Genomic DNA, 13,339 nt, shown 5'->3' with positions numbered 1-13,339 from the left:
GCCTGCCACACTTGTAATCCCCAATCAGGCTTTCATCTTTTTTCTTCCAATGCAAGTCCTTATCCCATTGCACTTTCAGTCTAATTACTTGCTTTTGAGTCATCTGTTTTTGAGGAAGTTGTTGGTCAGCATTTTCTAGGTTGGTTAACTTTCTCGCTTAAGTTTCTCATTAATTTAAAAAAAAAGTAAGAATGACTGTAGAGGAGGATGTAGGATGTATTTTTCTCCCTTTGGAAAGGTGGCGCTAATCAGTAACATTGTGCATTCGGACAGAAGCAAAACTACACTATGCACCAGGAACCTTCTTGTTCATCTTCTGGGCGCCTCTTGATTCGGGTCCTGAGTAAATGTGCTGATTTGAGCTGTCGCCGTCTTGTCTCCTCCACCAACATGGCGGTAAGCGAAAGGGGAGGATGGAGTGGGAGTGGGAGGGGGAGATTAATGAACAGCCAAAGCTATCTGTTTTATAATTCACGGAGGACGCCCGGTTTGAGGTTTGTTCACATTGACTTTTATTATAAGCTGGAATGGATGCCGTTCACTGCAGGTTAGGCCGCAGATAACTCGACATTAGCTCTGTTGCTAGTAGCAACGCCCGTTACCGACGTGTGTTTTCCTAAATAACTTGTTTTTTTTCCACGCTCTCTGCATTTTTAAGTTCGGAATGACAGTTTATTTAAATGGAAAAGTGCCGCCTTATTGACGTGTATCTTTTGCTTTTTGGAAATCCAGCGTTAGCGTATGTGACGTTTTACTACGTTAAAGGCGCTATATAAATGCAAGTTGTTGCATGGATAAGAAGCTGGTTAAAAATAGGGAACACTTTTTTAGTGCAGTGTCAGGCTGGGGGAGGTGTTGAGTGCAGCACTGCAGAGTTTCATGCTTCGGATCTCTTTTTAATCTACAGGCAAATGACTTGGCTGTTAGGAACAGATGTATGTTTACAGAGGACACGAGAATGTACTCTGGGTGGAGGACTTCAATGTCCATCACCAAGAGTGGCTCGGTAGCACCAATACTGACCGAGCTGGTCGAGCCCTGAAGGACATAGCTGCCAGACTGGGCCTGCGGCAGGTGGTGAGAGAACCAACACGATGGAAAAACCTACTTGACCTCGTCCTCACTAATCTACTTGTCGTAGATGCCTCTGTCCATGACCATATTGGTAGGAGTGACCACCGCACTGTCCTTGTGGAGACGAAATCCCTCTTCACACTGAGGACACCCTCCATTGTGTTGTGTGGCACTACCACTGTGCTAAATGGGATAGATTCAGAACAGATCTAGCAACTCAAAACTGGGCATCCATGAGGCACTGTGGGCCATCAACAGCAGCAGAACTGTATTCCACCACAATCTGTAAACTCATGGCCCGGCATATCCCTCACTCTACCGTTGTCATCAAGCCAGGGGACCAACCCTGGTTCAATGAAGAGTGTAGAAGAGCATGCCAGGAGCAGCGCCAGGCATACCTAAAAATAAGGTGCCAACCTGGAGAAGCTGCAACACAGGACTATCTGCATGCTGTAGACAGAGCTAAGTGATCCCACAACCAATGGATCAAATCAAAGCTCTGCAGTCCTGCGACATCCAGTCGTGAATAGTGGTGGACAGTTAAACAACTAACAGGAGGAGGAGGCTCCATGAACATCCCAATCCTCAATGATGGCAGAGCCCAGCACGTGAGTGCAAAAGCCAGAAGTGCTGAGTGGATGATCCATCTTGGCCTCCTCCTGAGGTCCCCACCATCACAGAAGCCAGTCGTCAGCCAATTCAATTCAATTCACTCCATGTGATATCAAGAAACGGCTGAGCGCACTGGATACAGCAAAGGCTATGGGCCCCGACAACATCACGGCTATTGTGCTGAAGGCTTGTACTCCAGAACTAGCGCCGTGCCTCTAGCCAAGCAGTTCCAGTACAGCTACAACACTGGCATCTACCTGACAACGTGGAAAACTGCCCAGGTATGTCCTATCCAAAAAGCAGGACAAATCCAATCCGACCAATTACCGTCTCATCAGCAAAGTGGTGGAATGTGTCCTCGACAGTGCTATCAAATGGCACTTACTCGCCAATAACCTGCTCACCGATGCTCAGTTTGGGTTCCGCCAGGACCACTCGGCTCCTGACCTTTTGTCCATGTTTGGCCTTGGGCAAAAGAGATGAATTCCAGAAGTGAGGTGAGAGTGACTCCTCTTGACATCAAGGTAGCATTTGACCGAGTGTGGCATCAAGGAGCCCTAGTAAAATTTGAAGTCACTGAGAATCGGGGGAAACTCTCCACTGGCTGGAATCATACCTAGCACAAAGGAAGATAGTTGTGGTTGTTGGAGGCCAATCAGCTCAGCCCCAGGACATTGCTGCAGGATTCCTCAGGGCAATGTCCTAGGCCCAACCATCCTCAGCTGCTTCATCAATGACCTTCTCTCCATCATAAGGTCAGAAGTAGGGATGTATCCTGATGATTGCACAGTGTTCAGTTCCATTCGCAACTTCTCAGGTAATGAAGCAGTCCATGCCCGAATGCAGCAAGATGCGGATGACATTCAGGCTTGGGCTGATAAGTGGCAAGTAACATTCACACCACGCAAGTGCCAGGCAATGACTATCTCCAACCAGAAACTTAACTGGACCAGCCACATAAATACTGTGGCTACAAGAGCAGGTCAGAGGCTGGGTATTCTGTGGCGAGTGACTCACCTGACTCCCCAAAGCCTTTCCACCATCTACAAGGCACAAGTAAGTAGTGTGATGGGATACTCTCCACTTGCCTGGATGAGTGCAGCTCCAACAACACTCAAGATGCTTGACATGATCCAGGACAAAGCAGCCCTCTTGATTGGCACCCCATCCACCACCTTAGACATTCACTCCCTCCACCACTGGTACACCGTGGCTGCAGTGTGTACCATCTACAAGATGCACTGCAGCAACTCACCAGGGCTTCTTCGACAGCACCTCCCAAACCTGCGACCTCTACCACCTAGAAGGACAAGGGCAGCAGGCGCATGGGATCACCACCACCTCTAAGTTCCCCTCCAAGTCACACACCGTCCTGACTTGGAACTATATCGTCGCTGAGTCAAAATCCTGGAACTCCCTCCCTAACAGCACTGTGGAAGTACCTTCACCACACGGACTGCAGCGGTTCAAGAAGGCAGCTCACCACCACCTTCTCAAGGGCAATTCGGGTGGGCAATAAATGCCGGCCTCGACAGCGACGCCCACATCCCTGGAACGAATAAAAAAAACGAGGGTAATCAAGCCAGTGGCTGCTGGTTACGATTGCAGAAAGATTAGAAGCTGAAGCTTTATGGGTTCGAAAGGAGGATGTAGGTGGGGTGGGGGATGGAAAAAATCTAATTTTGAGGTGTATTAAATAATATAGGAGTTATTACCCCAGGTTTTTATTTCAAAGTAAGTCAGGCTGGAAGGGCCTGAGGACATAAATTTAAACTAAAGATCGATTTATAATGGGCATTGGAATTTCTTTACTTAAATGGTGATGTGTTTACCGGCAAAGATATTAAGGACATTCAAAGTGTGTTTGAAATGCAGTTGGATGGTAGACTGGTGGGGTTGAGTGCCACAAGCATCTGATTTGATGGGCTGAATGTTTGCCTCTTGTTCATGACTTGGATTACAGTTTCCGTTTTGGTGCTCCTGCATTGGAACCCTATTGAACTCTACTAGTTCAGTTTGAGAACTAAAATCCTGTTTGCATAGGAATTGGAAGTTGTCTTTATACAGCAGTGATCTGTAACTCATAAGTTCCAGTTTCTGTAAGAGCTTGAATTCAATTTACCTGCACAGGAAGCTAATTTCTAACATCTTGTGGTAAGCTGAGAGTTTAATATTGAAGAAAATTCACAACTTGAGATTATACAGTTTGAGTTGTCAAAAAGTGACTTTTATCCATTTCAGTTGACCACTGACATGTAAATAATTACTGTGGGAGATGTGTGATGATTGTAGATTTTTTAAATCTGATGCATACAGTGGTGTAAAGAAGTATAATTCTATTAACTTCTACAATCGGCTTTTTAAGACTGGTACTTCAGTTGATTGTACTGATGAGTTATCACCAAAAAAGGTGTGCAATAAAATTGGAATCTGAGTGCAGGGCACTGACATCATGGCTACTAAAGTTCTGAATCCAGGCTGATTCTCTGGTCTTGGCAGAATGCAAAGTTGTGGAACTAAGAAACTACTGTTGCAGAGCTGTTGTTAGATTTATTTAGCATTCTGGTACCGGTACACAAACAGGGAAAAAGTCACATTTTTGCTCTCACCATCAGTGACTTGCCTGTAATAATCTTTTCTTCGCTCTAGTGTTGACTAACTCAGTGCTATCTCCAGACAACTCCAGTTTGAGAAAGGATGACATTTCTAATTGTACTGTAAGGTTAAAGTATAGAAATGTCATAAATCTACTGTAATGTTTACTGAGCTCCTAGTGACAACATTATTGTAATTCTTTTTGTGGGACAAGTACGGGAACAAAATTGCCTGGCAGAGTGATTTATTTTTTTTAGGAGGTGGGTGAAGGTGGAGAGAAAAGGCTGTCATCTATGCTGCAGTGGTCAGTTCTGAACCTTGTAATGTCAGCAAAATATATCTTGGTTTCTAAGGTGATCCCTTATTTTAGGACCAGGGTGAGAAGAAAGAAAACCCTATGCGCGAGCTCCGCATCAGAAAGCTCTGTATGAATATCTGCGTTGGTGAAAGTGGTGATCGACTTACTCGAGCTGCCAAAGTGCTTGAGCAGCTCACTGGCCAAACCCCTGTCTTCTCCAAAGGTGAGCTTGTATACACTGGTTGAGCTTTCTAAAACTTGATTTTAAAATGCATTTGAATTTGGAGCATTGAAAAAATAACATTTGTCCTCCCATCAGCTCGCTACACTGTGAGATCTTTTGGTATCAGGAGAAATGAAAAGATTGCTGTTCACTGCACAGTCCGCGGTGCCAAAGCTGAGGAGATCCTGGAAAAAGGCCTCAAAGTAGGTTGGACTGCTTTATTTCATAGTGGTTTGTATAAGTTTTTCCCTTTTGTAAAGGTGAACTTTTTATTTTTTAAAAGGTGTTTTTCTCCCATTACACTTTTTTTGGCTCCATTTTTATATGCAAATTGTAGCAACTGGGAGGAGAGAGAAGTTGTTCTAATGCTTGGACCAGTGCTGCAGTCAAACCAACTGCTGGGTTGTACATGAATGACCTAGGCATAACTGTCCCTTCGAGTGGAGATACACCTGGCTTCTTCTTGAAGCCTACCCTCTTCCACATGGCTGTTCATGGGTAGCTCAGTGTCTGCTGGGTGTGGATGTGAATCCATGTCTCACCACTATAGTGTTGAGTGTTAATACTACTGTAATTCCACTGTCCAGTCTTTTTTGGGAAGTATAGCAAAAATCATCTGTGGGGGAGAATGTATAATTCCTGTAGTTTTGTTTTTCATACATTTTTGTGTGCAATTACAGTTGAGACATCCCTGTTCTACACTGTTGCAGGTACACATATTGTTGATTTGGTTAGTGAATATGTGGAACCGTTATGACTTTTCTAAGTGTATGTATTAAATATGACATCGCACACTTCAGATTATGCACATACAGCTGTCAGCCTTGTCTGAGTTGTAGCAGTTCATTCACAAGTATGAACTGTTCATAAATCGAGCATTGCACGAAAGAGTGAGTCACAAAGGGGCAGAATTTGCAGTCGGTATGACCGCGTACTCTGTACGCCATCATACTGCCTTTGAAATTAACCGCAAGTTCGGGATCTCCACATGCGCTAAATCCCGAACTTGCGATCTGTCACGTTCCGACGAGACAGATTATCCGCTGCGACTGTCTGGTCCTCATTTGAATTAAGAGTTGGGCTAATTGCCCACCAACTGCGCATCAATTACGCAGGAAAATTTTACGGCTGGTGCAAACAGGCACAGGAGCCTGTTGCACAGCGTAAGGGGAGGGGGGATATGCAATATTAGGTGGAACATCAAAACAGCAGCTTGAAATATGGTTTTCGGTGTGCGATGTATGGGTTTAAAACTTATCAAACTTAAAAACTGTTAAGATAAAGTAAGATTAAATATAAATAACCCTCCTTCGGGGAACAGCAAGTACTAATTGCACTGTTTCAAAAGACAGATTCTCCTAAATCTTCTGGTTAATGAACTTGGTATATTTGGAATGGTTTAAAGATTTAGGGCACTTTCATTCTTTGTGCATTGTCTGTAAGAAGTTCACGGCTAAATGCAACATTGCTTAAACGGAATGACTGGTTCCAGTGCTCTAAGTGCATGTCGCCATTTAGAGATTAATTTTTTTCTTGCGTGGCCTAAATATTGGAAGTCAACCCACACTTCCACATGAAATTCTGTACCGACTGCCTAACATGCCGGAGGACGGCAGAAAAGTCTTCCCAAATCCATGGCCTTCAAATGAATGAAATTTCTGTTTCGTGATTGGTTAGTGAAAGGAGCACCGCCACATGATCCCAGGTACGCTTACACACATGGTGCACCCCTGGGATCCGTGGGCCACTATGGTGCGCACAACTCCGCAGCGAAACAGCCCAAGTTTTCGAAGGGGTCCTCGCAGCAGGTAAGTGCGGATTTTGTTCAGAGGTCGGCGCTGTACTCTGTAGCAATGCCACCGACCGCAATTTCAAGGCCAATAATCTGATGTACATGCTGGCATGCATGAAATTAACCCTTCTGTGTGATGCACTATGTCTTACTCTGAAGACTATTGCTGCTGACAGTTCCTCAGGGGCCAATCAGTTTATTAAAATTAAATTAGAATTGTATGCATGAAAACACAATTTGTAATTGTGTACAAAGTGCTTAAATCACATTAGTTAATGGAGACAGTGGAATATATGTGTCTAAAATGATCATCTTTTTGGGGCAGAGGTTAACATAAAATATTTGATATGAGGTAATTTGCACCCAACATACAAATTCTTTCTGCAAAATGTGGGCTTTATTTTCAGCTACTTCAAAAAATCTCTGCTGTTTATTTTTGAACCTTCCTTTTTAGATTGATTCTCTAACGTGGAGGAAGTACGCTTTTTTTAACTCTTACATTTTTGACAATTCGTGGCTAGAAATCTGGTTTTAATTTGCCCATTTAAAAAAAAAAAAAGTTTTTGTTCTTTAATTCTTAAATCCATTACCACTGACCTCTGGGGAAAAGTTCTGACCTCGGGTGGGGTTGACGGTAGTGATTTGAGTTGAAATTTTGAGCAGCGCTTGAAAGGAGAAAAGTAGGCAGCTTTTTGTACAGCTTCAGGAGGAATGTAAATAGATGTTGGTTTCTTCGCATTGACATTTTTCTGATTATCTGTTGTGAAAGTGAGGCAGTGGATGAAGCTCTTTTTAGTGTTTTTGTTTTATTCCTTTCATCCACAGGTTCGTGAATACGAATTGAGGAAAAACAACTTCTCGGACACTGGCAACTTTGGTTTTGGTATTCAGGAGCACATTGATTTGGGTATCAAGTATGACCCAAGCATTGGTATCTATGGTTTGGACTTCTATGTGGTACGTGCCATCTGTTACACGGCTGCCTTTTGGGATTAAAACAGTTGGGAGAATATGCATTTAAATATGCTGCTCAAAACCATGTTTCCCCTTGTGAGATATTCTTCCCGGCCCCAGCTGTTTTCAGCGTGCATCGACCCCAGACCAAGAACTTCTGCTCCCAGGTCACTGTCAGTGCTGCTGTCAATAAAGTAAGTTGACTAAAAAATACAAAAATCGACAAAAAAAAGTCAGGTACAATTTTTAAAATAAACTTCCTGTAGCTGCCATTCTGCACTGGTGTGATAGTTGAGATATTCAGATAACCCATGCTAATTAATTATCTAGGTGTCCCAGTTCTAGGTTAATTTAATGAACACCATATTAGTGAAGAAGCTGTATTCACTTCATTTCATCCTGACCCTATAATTTTATAGTTCTTGGTCACTGGTGTTCATACTCTAATTTTGGGAATTACAAAATGCTGTAGAGGCTCCATGTGCGATCTCTGATTCTGAAATGGAATAATTATACTGGCCATTGCACTTGGGTAGTAATTAGTGTATTGTCAATTGTATTGTCAGTCCTTGAGATTGTTGCACTGCTGAAGCTTCAAAACTAGAATCCCATCACACCATTCTGATGCTGCATTTTTTTCCCCTGCTGTCTTGGATGTGTTGCCTCATGATTTATGGTTCTTTGAGCACTGGCCAGCTTCTGGTATATCGCCCGGGGGCCATTCTTCATGTTTCACTCCAGTCTGATTGTCGGCGGGCTATTTGAATGTGAAATGGCAGCGGATCCAATTCATATTCTCACTGAATATCCACAAATGTGCACTTTTCAGGGGTAGTCGCTGGATAGTGATAGGAAGCAGGTGCATTGGCTTATTTTTTAAAACCTTTTTTTCCCCCCATCCTTCCCTAGTTCAACGGTATAGTATGCTCCCCATTACTGCCTTCAGCTAACTCAACACAGACAAAGGATCAATCCTAGACCAGCTCCCCTGATGGCCTAGGATTCCTGGTGCTAATTATTGTAACTCCAGTTGGAAAGAGTGTAGATGTCTTATGAGAACAGGATGAGCTTGATTGTGATGCCTCTGATGATTGCCACTTGCTGTCTTTATTCACACAAGAAGAATGGCTACTTGGACATGGTAACAGAGAGCGATTGATTGGCTTCTGTGGAACTGCACCCAAGCAAGGAGTGCATGCCTTCAGGGGAGGGGAGAAAATTGGTGAGAAAAGGGAAAAAATATGATGGGTAGGTAATACCTATACATATGTAATGCACGGTAAGAGATTCTCTTGTATTCATTAATGGTGCTTCCTTTTATCTAACCAATAGATAGTAACATTTGATGGGAGAATGGAAGATACTGTTATTCAAATATATTCAAACTGATTGGAGCTGCAGTGTGTTGTGCCACTGGGTGGTATGATGTTGGTTGCGCACAGGCAAGTGATAATGGGGCTACTCACAACTTTCAAATAGATTGGGCCATAATTTGCTGTAGCAGGGCATCTAATGGTGTCTGGCATTAGTTAGACTTGCCCTTGCACGTTTAGGTTTTTAAAAATTTTGCCTGGCAAAGTCGCTGGAAGTGCGAGCTGATAACAGCGCCGCGCGGGAAACCGGGAATCTGGGACCTGAGTGAACAGGGCATGCAACGGTATATCTCCTTTAACCAATCAGATTGAAGGATTGTGAAATAAACAGCGCAAGGACTGAGAGTGAAGTGTAAATTAGAGTGGGTGAATTCAATGTCAAATCAGGTACAGAAAGAGAGGGAAAGAAAAATTGGATTAAGAGAAAAAGAAACAGGAAAAGCTTATAATAAAAACATTTAAATTTTAAATTTGACTTAAAAAAAAAAATCTCCAACAACAATGCATACCTGAAGTGCTGGGACTCCACATTCATAATAGTTAATTTTCAGTGCCAGAGAGGTTGACTGGCAGTAATTAACACTTATCACATCGTTCAAAGGGTACTGAGACTTGACTTAACTTTCCGTAGCGAGTTTAGCTTTTAATCTGCCGCGCAAGTACAGCAACTTCATGCCATTCAATGCATTTCAGTGGTGAGGCAGACAGCGAGATGCTGTTTTCGCGAAGGTAACAGTGGAGCGGTGCAACTCGGACAGCATCTTTTGTATATTCGCGTTTAACCGCGCATCTGCCCCTCGCCTGAAGTTGCAGTACCATTTGCGCATCAATAACAGCGAGCGCCATTAGCCTCACCGTTATTTTGACAGCAAATTCTGGCCCATTATTTCAAAGCTGTGTTGGGAGATGCTTGTCAGCAGATTGTCTTGGGCACTTAAAGGGGGGGTCATGGATCAGAGGTTGGAGGGGGTGGGGGGGGACAGGGTTGCAGAAAATAATGCCGTTCAAAGTTTTTAAAAATAATTTGGTCAGGAGTATTAGATTTTAAAACCATTATTTCTTGATGACTTGGTTGTGGTGCAGCACCATAGAGTGTAAGGTTCATGATGGTGTTAATCACGCCCTATAAAATATGGAATTCAGCTTCCTACTCAAACTGGATCATTTTGGTCTTTAATAGGTGAATACTTTAATTACTTATTATGGACAGGACTGGAGAACATCACTTTTTTTAACCTTTGGGAAATCGGTGAGACGTTCCTTCATGAGAGAAGAAGAAGGGATTCAATCCGATTGCATGAGGATTCCTGACATAATGCTCTTGATCACTGGATTAATTAAACACTCTCCAGACTTGATAAATTCATTATACCCGTTCTTAACTGTGTAGCAGCTTTTTCTGTTGTCTATTTTCTCTACTGCGGTACAGTTCCAAAGGCGGTGGGCTATTTGATCAGTGGGTCAGTGCAGCTGTGTTTCTGTCTCAGCTGACATCTATTTATGTGCACTTCAGCATGAATAGTTGGATGGTGATCAGGGGAAGGATCCTTTGCCCCTACTGATGGCCTGGGCTAGATCAGCTAAATTAGCACCGACCAGAGATCGAACTTCAAACTTTCTTTCTCTTGAAGCGGAGTAATCTGCTTCCAAGTAGCATTCTTTCCTCTCCTAATGATAGAAGGAAGAATCGGCACTGAATTCCAACTGGACCCACCCAACATCATAGTGTTGGGCAGACTGTGAATGGTGGTTCAGAGACATATGGAGCAGCCCGAGAGCCACAGTGAAGGCAAAATGTGCTGCAAGTGGCCCCATGGCCATATTGAGTACTACTGAAAGAAAATAGAAACACTGAAATGACTGCAGAGGAGGCCATTTGGTCCCACACATGTGCCAGTGCTAGCTCTGCAACTGGAGCTATCTACTGTAACCCCATTTTTCTTGCCCCTTCCCGTTAACTGTATTGTTTTATATGTTTTTTCAAATATTTACCCATAGTTTTTAAAAATAAATTTTAGTCTCTGTCTCAGTAACCACTAATGTAAGTCACTCCATGTTCAAATAACACTTGTGGTAGAAAACTTGTTCTTCAGACACGGTAGATAATCCTGTGTCTGTACAGCCTTGTTACCAATTTACTAACCAATGGAAACCATAATTTACTATTCATCCCCTCAAAATCTTTCAGAATTTTGAAAGCAGCTTTTAGATTGCCCTTAATCCTTTGTGTTCTGATCATGACAAAAATTTTGAGCCTTTCTTTATGACTATAACTCTTTAATTCCTGGTATTCTAGTGGACTTTTGTACCTTTGCCATGGATCCTTCCTGTAAATGGGGTTTTCTACCTGCCCTCTCACCTTTTTAGAGATCTATGTATCTTCACTGCTAAACCTCTGTTCTCGCCTCTTAGCTGACCACTCTGCTAATCGGTCTGTCCTCCTGAAATCTTCTGCATTCATCCTCCCAGTTTGCCTTGCCCTTTATTTGCTTTTTTTTTAAACATATACTACATTTTTGTTCTAACTTCTCTTTATCCAGGGAACCCTTTGATACATCCCCATTACTCCAAGTAAGAATGTAATTAATTAATCTAATGTTTATTGTCTTCTGTGGGCTATTTCTTTTCCAGTCAATTTATTTGGACTACACTCCACTGAAGTTGGCTAATTTCCTTTATTTGAACTTTAGGTGTCTATTGAAAATAAAAATAGGATATGGGCACTACTTCCAGCTTTTTATCTTCAGGCTGCTTACTTATTCTGCTTTGCTACCTAGATTCAGATCTAATACATTTTTCTTCTTTGTCTTCTTTAGGATAGTTAAAAGTCCCGTATTACTATTAAAAGCCTTTTAAAATTGGCTACTAATGTCATCCTTGATTTCATTCTCATTATTTGATCTGTAATGTACACCTAGTATGGTAAATAATTTCAGACAGATTCTATTTGAGCATCACCATCAATAAAAGCTTTTTCTGGTAGTTGTAATTGTATCCTTAATTAATAGGCCACGCAATCTCACGTTTTTCCCTCTATCTTGAAAATGTTATCAATTGGAATATTTAGTTCCTTTTCCATTCTGTTATCTTGAACTTCTCTTGCATTTTCCCTAACCTGTGTGTGTATCTCTCTCTCTCTGTGACTCTCTGTCTCTCTTCCCCATCCCCCATTGGCCTTACAATTTTGAACCACTTTGCTGCATTCTTAACTCCATATATTCAAAGATTTGCCCCCCCCTCACCTCAATAGCTTAAATCTTCCCTCATTGCTCTATTTACCATCTGAAGACATTGGTGTTGGTTCAGTTTGGGTAAAGCAGAGTTTTCCGCTGCCTCAGAGCTCCTCCCAGTACTACAGAAATTTGAAACTGGTAGCATTGCAGATGAGGACTTTTCCTTTGCCCAACCCCCCCCCCCCCCCCCCCCTGCTTTTGTTGTGACTCCTTTCTTTCTCTCCTCATATATTTTGTAGGTTCTGGGCAGACCAGGCTTCAGCATTGCTGACAAGAAGCGTAAACGTGGCCGCATTGGAGCCAAACACAGGATCAACAAGGAAGAGGCCATGCGCTGGTTCCAGCAGAAGGTACCTTTGCTTTCTTGGTGTGACTCATTGATCTGGAGTGTCTGTACAAATCTAGAGGCAAACTGAAATTTGTTTCAAGACATTTCACTTTCTAATGCTTTGCTTTTCTTTCTTTTGCAGTATGATGGTATCATTCTGCCAGGAAAATAAACATGTTTTGTAACCATCAATAATAAAGGGAAAATCTGATCCATAACCTTTTTCTGTTTTTAGTCTAGTGGTAGTTACCTCATCATTGTAATTTGGATTAAGCGGAAAGACAACTGTCAAATGTGCCACTGGTTTACACTACCTTCTGACTCTGTACTGAGTTGTCATTTAGTTCTAATGTGCTTAAACTACACAAAGTAGTTACATTATCATGCCCAGTGCTGGTTTGTTTACCACATTTTGATAAATGTAGGCCTTTTCAGGATACTCCCATTTGACATGTACTCCAACTGTCTGTAAACTCAAGAACAGCATTGATGCCATGAATGCAACAAAACCTGACTGTTTTCAATCGCCCACTCATTGACACATATTGCTCAACAGCCCTAAAATCTTCCTCTTCCTGTTCTGCTTTCTCGTGTGAGAAGCACACTCGCAAAAGTATGGTTAAACGCAGCCAATCAGTCCCTCATACAGATGCCCATTCTTCAGGTATAAGCCTAAACACTAGAGTAAATCTTCCAATTGTGCATTCTTAACACCGTCTCGCCCACCAGGAGCAAGAAATCTTGGGCTTTGCAAATGCGATTTCCTGATTGTGCTCTTGGTGGGGGAGGCTGTGCACCATGGATTCATAATTAGGAACATTATAGTGTCAACAGGCAATTCAGCAGTGAAGAGCACT

General features: G+C 42.5%; 1 protein-coding gene across 1 annotated transcript; it reads left to right on the top strand.

Moving 5' to 3' along the window:
• Positions 1-223: 223 nt before the first annotated feature.
• Positions 224-12,700, top strand: LOC147103171 (large ribosomal subunit protein uL5). The gene is made up of 6 exons (XM_085962552.1): positions 224-396; positions 4,652-4,802; positions 4,899-5,005; positions 7,420-7,551; positions 12,394-12,504; positions 12,625-12,700. The coding sequence occupies exons 1-6, from the start codon at positions 289-291 to the stop codon at positions 12,652-12,654; spliced, it is 639 nt and encodes a 212-aa protein (XP_085818678.1). The 5' UTR covers positions 224-288; the 3' UTR covers positions 12,655-12,700.
• Positions 12,701-13,339: the final 639 nt, after the last annotated feature.

Source organism: Somniosus microcephalus, chromosome 20, assembly GCF_052327205.1.
Source record: "Somniosus microcephalus isolate GS21.2 chromosome 20, FLI_Smic_1.0, whole genome shotgun sequence".
Lineage (NCBI taxonomy): Eukaryota > Metazoa > Chordata > Chondrichthyes > Squaliformes > Somniosidae > Somniosus > Somniosus microcephalus.
Note: the sequence above shows the minus strand (reverse complement) of the source record. Positions and strands in the feature narration are given on the sequence as shown.

Excerpts from the sequence above, each read along its gene's own strand:
- LOC147103171 (XM_085962552.1), top strand. The coding sequence starts at position 289 with ATGCACCAGGAACCTTCTTGTTCATCTTCTGGGCGCCTCTTGATTCGG. Across the intron at positions 397-4,651 it reads TCTCCTCCACCAACATGGCG|GACCAGGGTGAGAAGAAAGA; the intron begins GTAAGCGAAAGG and ends CCCTTATTTTAG. Across the intron at positions 7,552-12,393 it reads ATGGTTTGGACTTCTATGTG|GTTCTGGGCAGACCAGGCTT; the intron begins GTACGTGCCATC and ends TATATTTTGTAG.